Here is a 20,862-nt window from a genome sequence, read left to right on the forward strand (position 1 = left end):
AAGGCTGCCAATGTCAGAGGTCGAGAACCACTAGGCTGTGAATTCTTGTGCATGTGAAAAATGAGACTAAGAGGGTTGACTGCATGAATCAGACCTAGAAGCGCTCTCTGCAACAGCATCCATTCCCAAGCAGGATTATACATCATCACTTTTGGAAATCTATAGTATGCATATGTAACATGTTCTAAGGGCCCAGTATATGAAGTGCTTTTGTTGTTGCAAATTACAGGCTTTGGAACAGAAAAAGCACTAGTCCCAAAGTCCCAAAAACATTTTGAGAGTCTGAAATGTTTTCAGCCTGCAAAAGGCCGTTGGCAACCGATTCCCACTAGCAAACACGTGGAGACTTGAAAGGGGTTATTTGTTCTACCAATGGTTTGCGACTGCACCTGCAAACCACTAAAAGCTTACTGACACCTGACTTAGGATAGTAACAGAGGGTGACTGCAGATTCATCTCAATATCTTACTTTTTTAACAGCACCCCTGTCTCTCAAAGTAACAGGAGATGCTTTAAAAAAATGTATACGTAAGGAAAGTCAACCCAGGGATGGAGGTCAGTTGTCCTTCTCAGGCCTTCATTGATGTGCTTGCAAGGATTTGCAGTGGGTTAGAAAATACCTGCTACCTCATACATATTAAAATGGCATGAGATTTTGTAAACTTCTGCCAATGTCCATTTTGTGATATGACTGATCAGTACATCAATTGCAGCACAAAATGAAGCCCATGTCACAAACCAGTCAGTGTGCCTAAAACACCCACTGGTTTGAGACCATGGCTTAGTATTTAGGGCCCTAAATTCGTTGCAGGGTTTATTGTTACCCACAGATATACAGAGAAAGGCTAGAATTGTCGATACAGCCCTTTACTTGAATACTGACCCTATAATTCTAGAGCCTAACTGGTGTGAACAATAATTACAGTCCATTGAGCGCTTACTAAATGCTTCACAGTGTAAGGAGTTGGCAGGTGGGAATGTCTCTTTTCTGGAAGATCAAGCCACTACATTGGTGACTTCCTCAGAACCGAGTGGTCACTTCTTATTGAAGGTTGTATTGTCTCTTTCTGCATCACAAGCCAATATAGGATGTCATACCAGCGTCAGACTGGGATGGAAAATAGGCCTGGGCACCGAAATAAATGTGGCCCCATTAGTGAATTAGATAGCTAAAAAAGTGGTGCATGTTTGCAAATTGTGACAGCTTTGAACCTGTAGAGTCACTCTGTATAAGTGTTTTGCAAGGTATGGAAGAAAGCATGGACTTGAGATTGCGGCAGGCAATGTTTGTTTCGATATCAGGGAAATCAGCTGTTAAAACCGACACAGCAGGCCATTAAACAGGCCTACAAACAGCCCAAAAACTGGCTCACACACTGACACTGACCTCATTGCCCCGGAGACCAGCCTGACCCCAGAACTTACCAAAGTGAACTGCATTGGGTTGAATTCATGTCAACATTTTGATCGAAAAGTAGTGATCAGATTTTGTGATGGTGCTTCATTTACCTTTGCTCCTTTCTTTTTGCAAAGTTTGTACGCCAGGAGCAAGCCAACCACACTTGGGTTTTTTCACACTAACAATAGTCAAGAAATAGGAGAAACAATCATGGGACACTTTACAACTGGTTTTTGATTAACAAAAGCAAATGACTGAATAAAAAAAGTTTGAATTCAAAACCCTATATATACACAACGAACGCCTGTCCTTACCAAAGAGAAGAATTTAGTTCTTCCAAACTTAGCTGATTCTGGTTTGTACATTCAATCTCCTGCATTAGATCTCTCAGTTCACTCTGCAACTCATCTATTTGGGACGCATTGGAGTCACGTGCCCAGGAAACTGCATCTGCAACAATATCAAACCAGTAAGGGATGTAAAATCACCAGGTGAGAATATGCTTTGTTCACAAGGTGAAAAAAAATACTCTTGTCCAGTACGACACAAAGCGATGCAAACCGGGGCATGCTATTTACTATACAGAACTGCGTTTCCTTAACTGTGGGTCACACCCACTGGTGGGTCATAAACCCATTTTTGGTGGGTCAAGAAAGTCTGAGCAATAAATAACATTGCCTTTAAATTCTGTGTTTATCTTTTCACATTTACAGGTGCTTCAAAGACAAGTGTCAGGCTATGCCTTACGATAAATTGCTGCTTATTCTTAACCCATAGCATTGATGTTTACTTTTCTTCCTCTGACTGCAAAGTGAGGGGAGTTTTTAAAGTGAATTCTGTGACAATCTTGCAGCAGTACAGGGAGTGTGATTTTTGTTTGCAACACACAACATCTATAAATGAAATGTATGCATTCAGCAGTTAGGAAAGCAAAATTAAGCACATTTTTTGTAATTCTGAAGTGGGCTGGAAACAGAAATTCTAAAGGACCAAAACAAATCAAGATACTTCAGTTGGTGATGCACAACTGATAAATGTTCACAGAAACCCAATTTCCATACATCATCATTTAAGTGCTACATGCTATATATTTATCAGTAAAACTATGTCTGTGCAAAGTTAGTGGTCATTTCAGTGCAAAATGGGCTGTCTGTAAATCAGTGCTTCATTTTATCCAGCGGTTTCCGGTGCTCTCACCGGCACTTAATTGTCAACACCAGCACTTATGACAGTCTAACACATGGTGGCATTGTTTGTTAGAAGTGCACAACAACAGTTATTTATGAAATAATATGCATTACAAATAACTAATATCTGCCACCCAAGCCATGATTATAGCCTTAGGGACTTAGAATAGTCTACATTTTCACACTTGTAGGAATGTGATGCTTGGTAGTTGTATTGGCAGTGGCAGGTCCTCTGCTAAGGCGGTGGAGCGTCATCCCACTGTTTTTTTAGCAGTGAAATAAAAGAAAATGATAGTAACTCAACGTTATTATCATTTTATTTGTTCCTGGTCGGCAGCTTTTCAGGGCGGGGCTGCTCTGATGACAGAGGAGCAGGAGGAGGAGTGGTTTGCCCACTCCAAGTGCGCAAGAATGTTTGGTCGGCCGTCTCCGGACGGCCAAACATTCATGCACACTTAGCATGTTCTCCATCCAGGCTGCATTATAGCCTGGATGGAGAACATGCCCAGGCTCCCATTCCCTGGCTGAGCGCTGAACCACATATGAGAAAAGTAACTCCTAGGCAATTGAATAGTATTGAGGGAACACAATAAATGTCATTATGTAAAACGCAACAGAAAAATAAATATCCAGAATTGATTTCCAATTTAAATAATCACTTCTTAAAAACATCATCATTTTATAAAAAAAAAAGTACATAATATTCAACACATCATTTCTTGTCATAAAAAACATAAAAAATAAATTAAAAAGTGGCAATGTTTTAAGTCTTCCACACGCATTTCGGCGTATACAACACCTTCCTCAGGAGAAGCCACAACTTTATCTGAAAATGATAAAGAATGCATACTCTATATCAATATTTAATATATTGTTAAATATGTTATCAATAATTTACAGCTTACAGAATTATTCCAAACGAAACATCTCACTTCAATTTATTACAATCAAAATCTGTTGCTATATTGTTATATCTATATATACACATAAAACATTTGAAGACTTAAAACATTGCCACTTTTTAATTTATTTTTCATGTTTTTTATGACAAGAAATGATGTGTTGAATATTATGTAAATTTTTTATAAAATGATGTTTTTAAGAAGTGATTATTACATTGGAAATCTATTCTGGATATTTCTTTTTCTGTGGCGTTTTACATAATGACATTTATTGTGTTCCCTCAATACTATTCAATTGCCTAGCAGTTACTTTTCTCATACATATTTACCCAGTCCTAGGAATTGATATATCAATTGTTCAGGGGGTCCTTGTTCTTTTCATTTGAGCGCTGAACCACGGCACTCAGACCACTCACAATGCTGTAACGGAGCATGGGTGTTTCCTGAAGGAGAGATGGAGGAGAAATGCGGCAATAAGGTAGGTGTTTTTTTCCCTTATTGTTAGATACCCCCCGAAACTCACCGCCTCTCCACTCCCGATCCGTGTCGGTCGCCACTGTGTATTGGTACTGTCATTTGTAGCCCTGGCAGGGACATTGGGTGGGGCAAGCTGCAGTGGCCCGACGAGGGCCCTGGAACATATTTCTTTTACAAATTAGGCACTGCTGTAAGTGACAATGCTCTATCACACGGTGCTTTAGTTACATTAAAAATGTGCCCCTCCTCATGTCCATTAAAGGTAGGTAGGTCGCAAAAGTTTATCATTCTTAAAAGTGAATGTGGTTTCAAAAAGTTTGGGAACCACTGATCGAGTTCAAAAGAAGTTTTCGCTGGAAAGGTGTACATTTCACATTGCAACAATTGCTTTGCACCCCTTTGCCTCAAGGGGTCGTTACTGGGGCATATACGCACAAACACACATAGCCTCTGGCATACAGCTTGAGCTTCTAAGATCGCTATAAATAGCTTTGAGTCAAAAACACCTACTAGAAGCAGACACACGAGGAGAAGTGTGTTTATTTCTCAAAACAAATTACACATTTTACATGTACTACAGTGCATAGCACATAGCCAATGAAAGAAATCCAAAGCTTGGAATCCTTCTGAGTGTGTCTATAGTTTGGAAATTGTAATGGGAGGATGAGCCTCCAGTACAAATCCTATACTAGACAGCGCACGCTCACCTCTGCACAATGGAGCAAGGCTGCACGATGCACAAGGTAGCCATATTTGAGTGCCAGCACAGTAGCAGATCAATCTTTGTAGATATGGTGCAAAAGCACATGAAAGAGCTTTTTCCATTACAGGGTAGCACAAATAACACTCCCAAATTCCATACGTGCAAATACTTGCAGGTCCTACCTGGGGAAAACTACACAGACAAAATTGTATTGTGGCAATAAAATCATGGGAAAATTTGCTTATAAAAACTATTTCTACTCATGGATACCGAGAGAAATATTATCCTGAAAGTTAATTATCTCTTTTATACTTAGCACCGTGTTGGAAACATGCCACATGAAGCAACCTTCTGCATGTAATATCCTTCCTGATTAATTGACCATATCTGGTTTCTGGTTCACTGACAGAATATCAACACCTAAAACATCCCCTTACCAAAATATCTTGTTGTAAACATTGATGTAAAAAATATCGACATCCTATATTTATAATGGTAAGTACAAAAATATTGAAATAAAGTTATCAATGTCATTAATATAGTTGTACAAAATATCGTTTCTCAAATATATATATATAAAAAATATTAAATAACATTCATTAAAAAAAGTTTTAATATACATCTTAACAAATAAACTTAATTTAAAAAAGTTAGACACACATATATAATAACTTATATATATATATATATATCATGTATATATACACACATATTTATTTTATAATTCTTATTAAATTAATACTTTTAATGTATTTTATCATTTAAAAATGGTATGAAAAATAGCAAATAAATGTATGTATATATACATATACCAATACCATAAAATCTATAAAAAACAAACCATTTTAATCCAATTAAAACATTAAACTATTTAAAAATCTTTAACGGTAGGATAATTAACTTTTCATATTACAGATATTAATAGTTAAAATATTATAACTTCAAATAAACAAAACATAATTATATAAATTATAACAATACAAAATAAATTATGATATTTAATACACATACTATTCCCACTACAATTTAAACAAAACGACACAAACTATTAAAGTAAGTATATAAAAAATTGACCACGTCCACTTAGTGCAACACATAAATATTAAGGGGCAGATAACGATGGGGGGGATTTGCTACGGGGCAGAAGATAGCGGACGCGTGAGCCGAGAGCTCCGCATCTGCCTAAGTAATTATCCTGTTGATCGGCAAATCCGCCCAGACTCGGGGGCGCTCCGCGGGGGGCCGGACACTCGGGAATCACGCACAACTCTGATGGTGTGTCCTGCGGTTGAAGACGCTACCGAGGCCTTCAGGAGGATTGTGATGGTGCAGAGGCGGTAATTGCAAATGGCGGCCTGAGGAGCGCTGGTGGACTGGGCCACGGCCAGAGCTGCTTGTACCGGCTGACTAAAGAACCGGAACGCTGCGCTGCCGACTCAAGGGAGCGACAGTAGGAGGAGGACTCATCTCGCAATTTCGTCAGTGCCGCGACTGAGTTTGCGGCCTGGGAGACAACTGGCCTCGAGGTTCGCTGCTGCGGTGAGCTTACGATCGGAGCAGTGTTGGGCCCCAGATATTGATGCAGTGAATGGGGGGTGCTCAGTGGGAAGCACACCGGTCCTGATCTGCAGCGGGTGCACGAATCTACTGCGGGGGTGTAACTCTGTGGCCAGGACCTGGGATAGGTGCGAAGTACCCGTAGGAGAACGGGTCAAAGGTGGATTGGTGAGCGTCAACTTTGGGTGGCACACCGCAGGTGGGGAGGTGTATCCTGACTGCAACATACCCATCATAACCCTCGCAATTTTAGAATCAGTGGGCGGTGAATGGTGCTGGGCTCCTTACTTGTATGAAGCATGGTTCACCCCGCACAAACCTCCCATTGTCCCCTGACCTGCCTGGACTAACTGGTTGCCGGGAAGTGAAGCGTGCAGAAAGGCTGTCCTTTCATGGTGCAACGACTGGTTCATCAGAGCTTGCAAGTAACTGATAGGCCACTGCTGTGAAGCACTTTGTCCTGTAATAGTGGACAGCCTCGATGACTGCGTGGAGTCCCTTATGCGCAGATGTGCCTCCAAGATAGCTGATTGTACTGTGTGGATTTGGTGCTTGGGGAAGCCGCATAGTGCCTTACCGCGGATAAGGGAGTACTGAAGTTGCGCCTGAGAGTGCCACCGCAGGGTTTGCTGTCAGCGCCTGTAAACGCTCCATGGTGGGTAGGCGCTTCAGAGACTTTGGGGTTGGTCGATGCCTGTTTGTGCCACTCCCAAAGGAACCGACAGTGACAATTGATGGTGCTCTGGCCACCCCTGTACTGCCCGAGAATAGTTACTTACTACCTAGCGGTGTTAACGGATCCTGGAGTGCACGGACCGGATAGTTGAGTGGCGGTGACTTGCAGCACTGGCGAGTACTTCGGGCCCCCCTGGGGAACAACGCCTTCAACCCCTCACAAGGGCCCGCACCGCGTCCCAAATGGGGAAACCTAGAGGGAAACAAGTCAGTCCTCCCCAAGACCAAGAGGAGAGTGCCCCTAGTCATGTACTGACAGACGATACCAGTGACCAACCGGAAATACCCCTCCAACAACAATTCACAAAGATTCTGGAGGCCATTGCCGATACTAAGGCAACCTTACATCAAGATATAAGCAAGGTTGCAATGGGCCTGGGTCTGCTAAGAGCTGAACATGCTAAAATAGTGGACAGAGTGAAACAAACGGAAATGACGCTGGAAACGATTACACCGGCGCAACAAGCCCTCACTTCACAAGTAGGGGACTTATCCGCCAGAGTTAATGTACTAGAACGAAGGGCGGAGGATGCGGAAGGGCTCAACCAAAGAATTAATGTGAGAGTGCTCGATCTGCCGGAAGGACTGGAAGGAACGGACATGGTTCATTACCTGGAGACATGGTTGCGAGACGTCGTGGCGCCAGAAGGTTTATCACAATTCTACACGCTGGAACACGCACATCGAGTGCCGGCTAGACCACCCGCGCCAGGGCGACCACCTCGTGCCAAAGTAGCTAGATTTCTCCATTTCTGGGACAGGGATCTGCTATTAAAAAAAAGCTCGAACCAACGGACCCTACATGGTGGAAAATCATAAAGTGTCCTTGTTTCCGGACTACACAATGGAAGTGCAAAGACGCCGCACTTCCTTCCTGGAAGTGAAACGTGCACTGCGTGATGAGGGGATCCAATATGCACTGATGTTTCCGGTTCGACTTAAAATAACGCCGGATGGGAAAACACATTTCTGCAAAGACCCGAAGGCTGCCTGGGACTGGGTTGAGGCCTACAAAACAGAAGGTGCTCCTAAATCGCGCAATGGACACCAGTCGGTAGTACGCACCCAAGAGAAATGACTGCGGAGGAGACAGCGGCGGAAGACGATGACGACACCGAGCCCTTCTCAGACAGCACTAGAGAGAGCAGAGGCACTGGCAGCTGTGTCAGCCATGGTGCGTAGCAGGGAAGCCTCATTGGACAGAGACTCGGAGGCTAAGTATGGAACTGAGAACTCTGAGACAGATACCTCCCGAGCAGAATAGCGGTTCTGTACCTGTGGTGACTCCTAGATCTGCTGACGACCTCCTGGATAAGTGACATTTTATTTTTTCGTACTTTGTGTTGTTGCAATATTGGGGGACTCCTGGGTGGGCTTCTAGGTGGGCGCCCCTGGGCCGGGCTGGTACGGCCCGTTACGCTGTGAAGCTATGTTGGATTGGTAACTGTTGGCTAAGCTTTCGTGGACCACGCTCCCCTGCAGGAACTAGTGCAAGTAGCCTTGTGCCTTGACTGTTTGTTGTGAGTAACTGTTATGCAGTATTACTTTAAGTTTGGGCAGCTGACAGTTGTCAGACGGCTCTTGGGTTGGGGAGTTACACAGTTGGGATTTTTGTTCTACACCAGATGGTCTGCAAGGCTTGTGCGGGTGGGCGGGGATGGGGGGGAGGAGGGCGTGTGTCACACAGACGGATGGCAGTACACACTGATCGTGCTGAGGAATATAAATTCCTGACATGGAATATCAGGGGCATGGGTCACCCTCCAAACGTTACAGTATCCTGAATTACATTAAACGCAGGGGAGTACACACTGCACTGTTACAAAAGACTCATCTTTCTGAGCTAGAGGTCCCCAGATTTAGACGCAGATGGCGAGGGCAATTATATGCGACTGATTATTCGGCCTTTGCACGGGGAACGCTGATATGGATTCGCCCAGGTGTCCCCTTCTCCCTCAGTCGGAAACTCATAGATGTGGTGGGTAGGTTTGTATTCATCTCTGGCGTGTTACATGGGAAGGAGATAACAGTGGGTAGTGTGTATGCCCCTAATAGGGACCAGCTTCCCTTTTTGGACCGTTTATCATGTAAGCTGGCAGGAATATCTTGTGACAACCTGATAGTGGGAGGAGATTTCAATTGTGTGTGGGACGTAGGTTGGGATAGATCCACCCCTCCACTCAGGGGTACCTTGGCTGCCAATACTGAAAAGGGACTTAGGAGTTGGGCTACTGGGTGGGAACTGCTGGATATATGGAGATTACAAAATACGTAGCGCAGAGACTACTCTTACTGTCAAATATGATGGTGGGAGCTGAATACCTGGGTCGATCCCTGTCGGATCATAGCCCCCTGCTACTGCGATTCATGCCTTCCCCAGAAAAGACACCCATACCCTTATGGAGGCTGGACCCGGTGTTGTTGATGGATGGTGGTTTCTGCCAGCTTCTTTCGGCAATACTGGAACATTATTTTACAGACAACCAGGGTGCGGCCAGCTCTCCCTTAGTCGAATGGGAGGCGATGAAGGTAGTGACCCGAGGGCACTGCATGGGGCAGAAGACAGGACTCAGGAAGATGGTGACAACGGAATTAGCTGATCTAGAGGGTACAATACTGACACTTGACAGGGAAATTGCAGGAGGGTCTAGATCACACGGTAAATTGGCAGAAGTGAAAAGCCTCTATAACTCTACCTGGGATAGATTGAGAGCTTCGGATTTTAAAACATATCAAACAAGACAACACATGGAGGGAGGTAAAGCTGGACGATTATTGGCCTGGTCGATTAAACCAGAGAGCAGAGGTACACCTATTCCCAGTGTAACTGATGAGCAAGACCGTATACTTTCCACTCCAAGGGCTATTAATACAGCTTTTAGAGCTTATTACCAGATGCTTTCGTGATTACCGGGAGTGATTCGGGATTGCGACCTGCTGTCATATCTCGTTGGACTGCAGCTTCCAAGTATAAAAAGAGGTTCTGAAAATTAGTTAGCATCGCCAGTCACAGTGGGCGAAATCAGGAAGGCAATTAGAGCGATGGCTAGGGAGAGAACGCCGGGTCCGGATGGCCTGCCTGCCGAATTCGTTGTCCACGTATGTGGATATTTTAGCCCCAAAGCTGGAAAAGTTGTATGCAGTTGCGCTAAACGACCAGCAACTGCCACCCTCTCTCAGAGAGGCGCTGGTGATTCCCCTGCCAAAGGCCCAACATGCTCGTGCCCGCTTGACGGAGTTTAGACCAATGTCCATGTTAAATATGGATTTTAAAATATTGAGCAAGGCGTTGGCAAACCGGCTTTTGCCTCATATGCGACACCTTGTTCATGTGGACCAAAATGGCTTTATTCCCACATGATCTACCTCCATAAATCTTAGGAGATTGTTCCATGTGATGTTCCATCCAGAGATAGGAGATTTCCCAGATGCTTTGGTGGTGGCGATCGACTTAGAGAAAGCTTTTGATTCCCTACGCTGGGATTTTCTATTTTCTATCAGTTATGGAGAGGATGCGGATGGGGAAGGGGTGGCTGAAATGGGTTCACCTTATGTATACGCAGTCGCGGGCACGTGAACATACTGGTCCTGTGATATCAACACCATACCCTATCCATAGGGGCACCAGGCAGGGCTGCCCCCTCTCGCCATTGCATTTTGCACTGGCGATGGAACCCCTGGCGGTGCAATTCAGACAAGAAGAGGGTAGATTGGGGATACCTCTTGATGGGACCTCGCATATTATCTCGCTCTATGCCGATGATGTGTTAATATACTTAAGAGATGGCCACAGCGGGATCCATACGGTGCTACGCATATTTGAGGAATTTGCAGAACTTTACGGCTTACGCCTGAATCCCCAAAAACCTTTTGTGTTCCCGCTTCGGTCTCCTTTAAATACTTGGGGATACAGATTTATCGTACGCAGACCGACCTCTCCCTGAGGGTAACCTGGGGGGCGTCCTGAGAGGGCTTCGAGCGAATGTAGCCTTTTGGCGCACACTTAAACTCCAAGTCATGGCTAGAGTAGCGTTGTCTAAAATGGTGATATTGCCGCGACTTTTATATTACTTTGTCAACCTACCGGTAATAATTCCCAAACACTGGTTTAGAACTCTGGATGAGATACTCTGGGATTTGATATGGGATGGGGTTGTCACAGAGTATTGCTGGAGACTATTATACTTCCTTTAACGAGTGGGGGACTGGGGGCCCCAGACTACGAGGCCTACTACCTGGCGGCCCAACTCCAATGGCTTGCTAGGTGGTTAGACGGGAGGGACGTGACTACATTATCGCTTGCACCTGGAGCATTACACATGCGTCTGCTCCCCAGATTACTTAATTGTCGGCAGAAGATTGCTCGAATGGGGGTGCTGCTTTCCGTGGCAGTGACGTGCTGGGATAGATGCATAGCACGCTCCAAGGGAACCATGCTTTACGCACCAAGTATTCCGCTTACAGGCATCCCCCTGGCGGGAATGGGTCCCCCCTCACTGGGCGACAATTGGTGGGTTGGGAAGAGGCAGGAATACGGTCAATCAGTGACTGTTATAGAGACGGGGATTTGCTCCCATTGAATGAGTTTTTGGAATACCACAAACTTCCACCATGGCAATTTTTAAACTACCATAAACTTAGAGGGGCAATGACAGAATTATGGGGTATTGCCGGGAATGAACCAGGTACCCATCCCGCCTTACAGGCACTGTTAACTTTGGGTTCAGCAGGACATTTGATAAAGTGGTTGTATTTGGCTGGCAATACAGGAATCAGCACCACACTCTTTGCCCAGACTGTTAGAGAGATGGGAGAATACGTTAAACAGAAAATTGACTGAGAAGGAATGGGAGAAAGCCCTTAGTGTACCGAAAAAGGTATCCCAGAACACTGCTTTGAAGTGCATACATTTTAACATTCTCCACAGAACCTACCTTACTCCACACAGGTTAAATGTAATCTATGGGAGGGAGGATCAGGCCTGTCCCAGGTGCTCACAATTGGATCCAGACTTTGACCATATGTTATGGTCCTGTGACAGACTGGCGGGTTTCTGGCACAGGATTGTAGATACGCTTAATAAGGTCTTGGCCAGCACTCTAGAGTGTTCCCCAGAGATATGCCTACTGGGATTGTTCCCGAGACCCAAAGCACGCAAAATTGGAAATAGGTTTATTAACCTGGCTCTTGTCCTGGCCAAAAGAAGGCTCGCATTGGGCTGGAAGTCAAGGTATGCCCTGCTGGTGGTGGCCTGGGAGGAGGATGTCACGTGCTGGGTTGGTGCAGAAGAACAAGCTTTACTCCGGGAGGACAGGATTACTAAAAGACGTACGCCGTTGGCTGAACCCTGGGCAGATGTAGTAAAGACATGGGAGGCACGACACACACCAAACCAGACCCCGATTTCAACCCAGACTGATTACGAGGGCTAACGAGGGACACCAGTTCAGATGCCATGGTTCCTCTTTTTACACTCATTCGTTTTGGGGCCTTTCCTCCCTCCCTCTCTCCCCCCACCCCCACTCGCCTACTCCCCTGTCGCACACTGTTAGTGGGTTTTTTATAGCCAGACAGTGGCTCGTAAAAGGTGCGGACCTCTGGTGGGTTAGATTTCGTTATAGTTGAATGTTTGTATTATTGGGTTTTCTTTTTATGGGTGGCATTTCTTTTATTGACTTAGCACTAGCTGAGAATACTAGACAGAAGACAGGTTGAAGTTCATATAGCCAGGTAGGCATTTAAACAGCCCCACAGGAGTAGATGTTCAACTCCTCCCCACTGAACTGAAGTTAATAATTAGAATTTATAATAGTGAGGACCTGCCTCCAATGTAACTACTTATTTTGCGTGCAATGGAACGGATATATGATGTTACGTCTCTGTATGACCTTTTTTTCTTGCTTTGCAGGTACTCATTTGTGTTATTATGTTGGATGTAAATTATAAATACTGCACTATGTAAGATCGGGTATTATCTCAAAAACTATGTTGATTATTACGTATACATATCTATGTATATTAGCCAATAAAAAGATATTGAAAAAAAAAGGGGCCGATAATGATGCCGTAGTAAACGGCGCTGACCCTTGGTCAGAGCCGTTCCTATGTCATGGTAATCAGCTGTTCGGATTCATTTCAGACCAACATTTGGATGGAGTCGGTCGGAAAGGAATCCAGACTGGATTTCCAAATGGCTTCTGACGGACTCCAGTAATCCCAAGGGCGGCTCTTTCTGCCCAAGGGATTACAATGTCAGATTCGGACAGCCTTTTTGTGCTGGCCTCTCCGACACGGAAAGGCTATTGGAAGTCTACTTTGGGGGCCCCCAGCAGGGCCCCCCTTGGGTGCACGGCCTCCAGTTGGAGACCGAGGGGGCATCTATGGTGCCTCCCTGTTGATCTCTGCACCCCGTGGCAGGCACCTTGAGGTGCCTGCCACGGGGTGCAGGGATGAACTGCACCTCTTCTCTTCACAATGAGAACATGCATACTGGCCAGAATGCATGCTCGCATTGTAAAGGATAGGAGTGCGACCGAACAGTGTTCAGTCGCATCCTAATTGCTGGGTTGGGACCGCCGATAGGAGGTCGGTCGGTCCCAGTATCGAATCAATGTCGGACGGACTCAGGTCCGTCCGACATCGAAAGCAGGCCCCAAGACTGGATAAAAATAACATTTACAAATCTCCCTCCAATAAATACAACTGTACTAAAAGTGATGGATTATACATAGTTAATATGTACTACACCCATTCCAGCTTATAAAACACCAAGACACTGTTAAGAAGCACATGGGTAACATTTACTATTCCCACTCCAGCGAGTCTAACAGTAAGGAAAGTGTTGGATTGCAGAGAGGTTAAAATGACTATTCCCACTCCAGTGAGTGCAACAGAAGGGAAAGTGCTGGATTACTGAGGGGTAAAAATTACTATTCCTACTCCAGTGAGTACAACAGTAAGGAAAGTGTTGGATAGTGGAGGGGTATAAATTACTATTCCAACTACAGTGAGTGCAACTGTGGGGAAAGTGTTGGATAGCAGAGGGATACAATTTATTATTCCCACTCCACTCAGTACAAAAGTAGAGAAAGTGTTAGATTGGGGAGGGGTAAAAATTACTATTCCCACTCCAGTGAGTGCAACAGTAGGGAAAGAGCTGAATAGCAAAGGGGTAAAATGTACTATTCCCACTCCACTCAGTACAAAAATAGGGTAAGTGTTAGATTGCGTGGGGTAAAAATTACTATTCCCACTCCAGTCTGTTCAAAATTAAATAAAACATCATCAACAAAATAATAATATTTTGAAAACAAAGTAAATTAGAAAATATACATATATGATGAAAATTTAAATTAAAATATATTTAATACTATTTTTGTATTTAAATAAAAATATATGGGGGCTCATTATGATGTTGGGCGGAAAACATCCGACTGAATCGGAACCAACAGACTTGAGGTCGGCAGTTCCGACCGACAGGACACTCAGTGAGTCACTAGGAACCGATCAGGACAGACCGCGCGGTTAACATTCCGACCGTGAACATCGTGATCGGGCAGGCGGAATGCAAAACGACCAAGTCGGTCAGAAGGGCTCTGACGCGGTTGAGGAGATTCCGACTGTCGGAAGGAGGCATTCCCACTCCAATCAGTACAACAGTAGGGAAAGTATTGGATTGCGGAGGGGTAAAAACACAACCTGCACCTAAAAAAAAGAATTACACAAATACCATAATTAATTATCAGTTCATTAACATTAACTAATTAATAATTAATTAAAAATAAAATACTTCCCATCTTTTAGCCCTACAAACCCAAAACACACCCAAAAGATTTGAGCAATTAACAAAGTTACCCCTATAAACCCCACTACCCACACCTAAAATAAATTACACAAAATTTACACAATTACCATCACTAATTATCAATTAATTATTTACAACTAATTAATAATTAATTAAAAACAAATTACTTCCCACCTTTTACCCGTATAAACCCCACAACCCACACATACAATTTACCCCCAAAAATTTAAAAGCACAATTAACACTATAAAATATCAATTCTATAAATATTAATAAATAAAAAATAATCGTTAATTTATTATAACTAAATTACTTCCCACCATGTTCCCCTATAAACCCACAACCTTCTACAGAACTAAATGTAATTAAAATAAAATTAATAAGTACTAAAAATGTTACTCATATGTTAAAAAACAAAATACTTATGCAAAAAATACATCACATACATTTTAAATTTTTATTAAAATACATAACCCAATTTTAAAAATCGATATTTTAAACAACTATATTTTGCAAAAGATAATGATAACTTCTATATTTTGGAAATCAATATTAATGACTTCTATATTTTGGAAATTTGATATTACTTACCTTTCAGCCGATATTCTTGTCCACGATATTCTTGCTGTCGATATTTCTGTGTCACAATATTTTCAACTCGATAATTGTGTCAGTCGATATTAACTCAATATTTTGTCGAAATACCACCATATCTATGTCCGTCCACTAGGTTTGCACCTCGTCAGAAAGGTTCTTAGCTAATGCTGTGCGCAGAACTTTCCCTTTCTCTCTCTAAACCATTATAATTGTCTGCGACTTGGGGCCAACATCCTTGAACTGGAGGTGCTAACAAAAACACAAAAAGATCCTTCTAATGGGAATTATTTTTTTCCCCACATGCCCTCCAGCTGCACATTTTCGGGGACTTCATTTTAATAGATCCATTCGTTTTTGCTTTGTTTTAAAGCTCCTGTAGAAGCAGATTTAAACATCCCAGTTTTTTTGAAAGCCATTTATTGTACGTTAAGGAGGAGTGGCCTCTTCAGAAAATGCTAGAGCTCTTTATAAATATTGACACTTAAGGATTTCCATATTAGCTGATTTTTTTTAAACCTCTAGGTCTAGAACCTTTGCTAATCTCTTCCATAATATCAAATTCGCTCATGCTCTAGAACAGCGGTTTGTACACTTTTGACTTCCTTGACCACCAATGAATCACTGCTAGAAGTTGAGGACCTCAGCCTTAACAATTTCTACCATATGAACCTCAAAACAATACACAAAAATAAAGACAGGATGCATTGAACAAATAGACAAATTACAACACATTTAATTCACAAATAAAAAAAACAAAAAAAATGTTTTTTTTTATTTTAACTGGAAGATAAGAGCTTGTCGGAGTACATCAGTGATTTACTTTAAGCCACCAGTCCTCGATGTTAGTTTCTGTTGAATTTACACATGCTGCGCCCACAAATCAAGCTTGGGATACCAACTTCCATTTTTAGCTTTGAAATTCAAATTCTTTGACACATACAGAGCATTTTAAAATGTACAGTTTTACATTTTGCTTTTTATGTATATATACTTTATGAATCTGCTAAATTCTTTAGCTTTTAAACAGTCACAGACCCCTCACCCCGAGTAGATGTTGCAGACCCCCAGGTATACATGTACCTCAGCTCGAGAACTGCAGCCCTAAAACAGGGGCTGCCTCATTTACGTGTAAATGTGATCATATGGAGCTGAAGGCACCACTTTGTCCATGGGCATGCAACAGGGCAATGATGCATGGACATAAGCACAAATCGTGGGTGGGCACATTTACAGTTCACCATGTAGTAAGTGCCACATTATGAGTACTAACAAGACCACACTGTGTGTCATACGGAGGGAACAAGAGACCGTACAGATGCTCCTCCAGGAAGGTCAGGGGAGCAGCCCGAGTCCTAGACTTCCCCTTCAACGTATGAACTTCCTAGCCTCTTTCACACACAGTCTGCAGTTTTCCCTGCAGAGATACTGACCATGTTGGAAGGAGCGTGCATGTATTTGTGTAGCATGAAATGTGTCCTTTAAGGGGTGCCTGAGTGAGGGGTGCCTTGTGGGAGCCTTCCAATACCCCTCTCAACGTTGGGGAGGTGCGATCAGTGAGTGTACTGCCATTTAATGTCTCTGCTGAATAAACGCCTGTGCTTGCACAAGTTATGTTACCAGTGGTGGCTGATGCTCAATGGGGTGGCAGGGCGGGGGGATGAAAAATAAAAAGCACTTACCTGCAGGCCAGCCGCCGCCTCTTGGTCATTGACGCAGGAAGCACACAGGCTCCCCTGGTCAATCACAATGCTGCTGTCACTAGCATGACAGCAGCGTTGTGATTGGTCTGAGCACCGTGGTTCAGCGCTCAGACGGGGGCTGGAGCCCCGTGTATGTTCACCACCCAATATGTGCAATACAGCGGGGTGAAGAACATGCGCGGGACTGTTTGGCCGGCTCAAGACGGCTGGCCAAACCATCATGCGCACTTACATAGAGTGCCCACTACTCCTCCCCCTGCTCTGGCCAACGCAGCCCCGCCCCACACCTAAGCCAGTACAGACAAATAAAATGATAATGACTGCATTATTATCATTTTATTTTTCCTTTTTGAACTGCTCTCAGAGCAGTTGGGCGACGCTCCTCTGCCTTAGCAAAGGAGTCGCTGCTGTATGTTACGCGTGTCAACCACAGCGTGCGCAGGAGACTGTACTTTATTTTGTTGTTAATATGGCACCCAGCCTTTGATTTTGAGTGCTATACACAGTTTCCAAGTGAAAATGCTCAAAACAAGTCTGTGTGGAAATCCCTGTGATCTTTTGGCTCAAAGTCCCATCTACCCAGTCCAAGGACAAAATGCATTTAAAGCATATGGTGTCATGTCAAAAAGTATTCCATGAGTTATTTGCATATCCCTAGCATGATACAGTAGCACTCCTTAAGTTTTGCATTATTACCTGCTATTTCCTTGCTAACATTTCCTGGTAGATGAAGAATTTTAAATCGTAATTTGCTATTTTCTATACTTTCCTCTTCCAGCAGTTCACGGGTGGCTCTTCTTACATATTCCTAAAAACAGAGAAGGATTAAGATGAGTTAAAACCTAATGAGTACTCAGGATCCTCCCCCGCCCCTCATTACTCATGTGCTCTTTAGCACAAAGGATGTCTCCCAGATCCACTGAGGGTCTTGAGAATTAGAACCAGACACACTACTTGGCCAAAATAGCTTTGGCAGGACGAGGCGAGGTCTGTGAAGTGCTGGAACATGCATGCAGCAGGAAAGCAATAATCTATATACTTGGCCGTGTAATTAGGACAACCCACTATTTTGGGCTAAACATACGTTACCTGAGTCCCCAGCCATGGGTGCCTTAGCCTTCTAAGTACATCTCATTCATTACACATTCTACGGGGAATGAGGGATTTCAGTCATGGCAGAAAGAATATTTACAAGGGAGAGACACAGTAGGCAGCCTACCAAACTTGGGTGCAGGTAAAAAGACTGTACCCAGCGAGTATACCATCAGCAGCCACTGACAATTAGTCATGTCTTGGCCTGGATATGGGGATGGTATTCAATCATGCGAAAAGGAACATCATTCTAAGCTGACTCCATGTCTAGAGCTGAGTAGAGTACTGGTAGCAAAGTCATGTCTACACCCTGACAGGGAACTCAGGTTAAGGCTGTTCAGTGGAGGAAACATATTGGGCTTTTCAGAAACTGAAGATATCCAAAGCGAATGAAAAGACATTTTTGGGACCAGTAAGGAAATTTACAAACCAATAGGCAGTTTGCAAAATTTGGAATCATAGTGGGTTGCAATTCGACTTTCCTCATACAACTTGCGACTCACTACGATTGGAGGCATCCACAATTTAGCCATGTCTGTATTGGCTGATAAATAAAGCAAGCTTTTTTCAATATGCAGCCTGTTTTCCTTAAAGGATAAGGGGCTGCGTTTAAAAAAAAAAAAAAAAAAGCTTTTTTTGTAAAAGAGTTGACAGTGGTTTCTTGTACTACTGCTATTCCCCCCAAAACGTTGTTTTAATTCACAAAGGGGAAGGGATCCCAATGGAACCCCTTTTCTTTTGTGAATGGGTTACCAATTCCTTTTTATGTCTCTGGAACTTTTCAACATTTTACAACGGGATTTTGGTGGCAAAAGATTGATACATAGTATACTGATTAGGTATTTTGAAGGGATGCCTACAACACACCCCTTCCAGATACCAAATCGGTATCCATTCCCAACTCTGTTTTAGGAGTCATAAAAACTTTTCCGACTCCTAAAATGAGATTTGTACTTTTGAAAAAGAATTTTTACAGGCACAAATGCAGATTCAGATCATTTGGAACCATAAAAATGCTTAGTAAATCTGGCCCTATGTTTCTTTTAAATGGCATCTGACATTACTTCATGATTTCTTGCCGGTAATGTTATAAGTATGCACCTACAACTTGAATAATTATTAGCAACGTCTGTGAATTCACATTCCCAGACTTCACATTTTGCATCCTGGGTAACTTTAGCGATATTAACCTAATAATATTGTTGCCAGATGCATCTGAAACGTAATATATTGGAGTCGATTACGATGTCGTTCGGAAACTCTTCCGACCACATTGGTTTCGGAAGCATTTCCGAACAAATAATTTTCTGCGAGTCTGACCGACCGATTACGATGCTTCCGGACATCGTTCGGTCGAACTCACATTGACTTCAATGGGAGCCTGTGTTCTGAACGAGAACACAAGCTCCCATTGACAAAATGGGTGGTTGTCGAAAACCTTGCACCCCGTGGCTGGCACCCCATGGTGCCTGCCACACTGTGCATGCATGGAAAGGGGGACCCATGGCTACCCCCACGGGCCCAATTCGGAGGGCCCCGGGTGAAGGGGGCCCTGCTACGGGCCCACAAAGTCAGATTCTGACAGCCAATCTGTGTCGGAACAACAGATTCGGAAAGGCTGTCCGAATCTGACATCCTAATCACTCCGCTGGAAACGCGGTCCGTAGCCTGCTAAGATTCAGCTCCAAATGCCTTTCGGAACCGAGTCAGAAAGTCCGATGGTTTCCGGCCATCGTAATGGGTCGTTTGGAAAAGTATCCAAGTCGGTCGGAAAGCCAGGTTACGAACCGGATTCTGACGAATCAACTAACGTTCTGAGCCTTTCCGAATGACATCGTAATCGACCCCAGTGTTAGCACTCACTTTATACTTCCACTTACTCAATTTACAAGGTAAACCATCGCAACCTATGGACGAGACCATAGACGAACCACAGTGCTATTAGACCACATTAAAGGATAACACTGCGCTAAATAAATGTCAGTACCATAACATCAATTAACATAGAAAAAAATTGGTTCCTCTGCACTATGATAAATAGAAAGCATGGCCTGTGCACTATTGGTAATCGATTAATAAAACAGCTGTCAGTTTGCTTGTTTGAAAGAATCATTAGTCTCCAGAAATATACCTAGGATTTGAAGACATGTCTTAACCTTTTGGGATTCCATCCCACAACATTTATAGATACATGGGAAAGATTCAGAGCCCTGAAATCCATGTCAATACAGAAGATCCTACCACAGAGCGAGCATCAGTGGTAAGTGAAGAAATGTACAGGCCTGAAAAATAAAACTGAGTTTGGACCGTCCAAATTAGCTCTATAGTTTTCTTTATTGCACTATTTCCCTTTTGGCAAATGAGAAAATTCCAACAGGAGGCACTCTGCTTCTGGAATAAATTGCTCCCTAGAGCATTATGGCTTATCACCATGCTAGGGAAAAAGTAAAAACAATAGCTGGACTGTGATGCCAATTATATTTGTCCCTGGGAGAGCAATCCAATTTCATATTTTAAAACCTATACTACAGTAAAAAGAAGGCTCACCAGATGTAAAGGTTGTGAAAGTCATCCTCAGCTGGTAACCTGGGAAACCGATCTTTTGGTTGATGGGAAAGATTAAGAAAGCATTATTAAAGCAGTGCCTATTGCATGTGGCGTCCCAGCAAGTCTTTGTGAAAGACAAATATTTAGTTCCCATTATCAAAA

General features: G+C 43.4%; 1 protein-coding gene across 1 annotated transcript in view; it reads right to left on the reverse strand.

The window, feature by feature from the left end:
- The window catches only part of CCDC175 (coiled-coil domain containing 175), a 269,138-nt gene that overhangs the window by 204,150 nt on the left and 44,126 nt on the right, over positions 1–20,862 (reverse strand). The window contains exons 3-4 of the mRNA XM_085628003.1: positions 17,758–17,869; positions 1,714–1,849 (exon numbers count right to left, since the gene is read on the reverse strand). Of these exons, the coding sequence (XP_085484129.1) occupies positions 1,714–1,849; positions 17,758–17,869 (248 nt within the window). The remainder of the gene's footprint in view (positions 1–1,713; positions 1,850–17,757; positions 17,870–20,862) is intronic.

Source organism: Triturus cristatus, chromosome 9 (genome assembly GCF_964204655.1).
Source record: "Triturus cristatus chromosome 9, aTriCri1.1, whole genome shotgun sequence".
Classification (NCBI taxonomy): domain Eukaryota; kingdom Metazoa; phylum Chordata; class Amphibia; order Caudata; family Salamandridae; genus Triturus; species Triturus cristatus.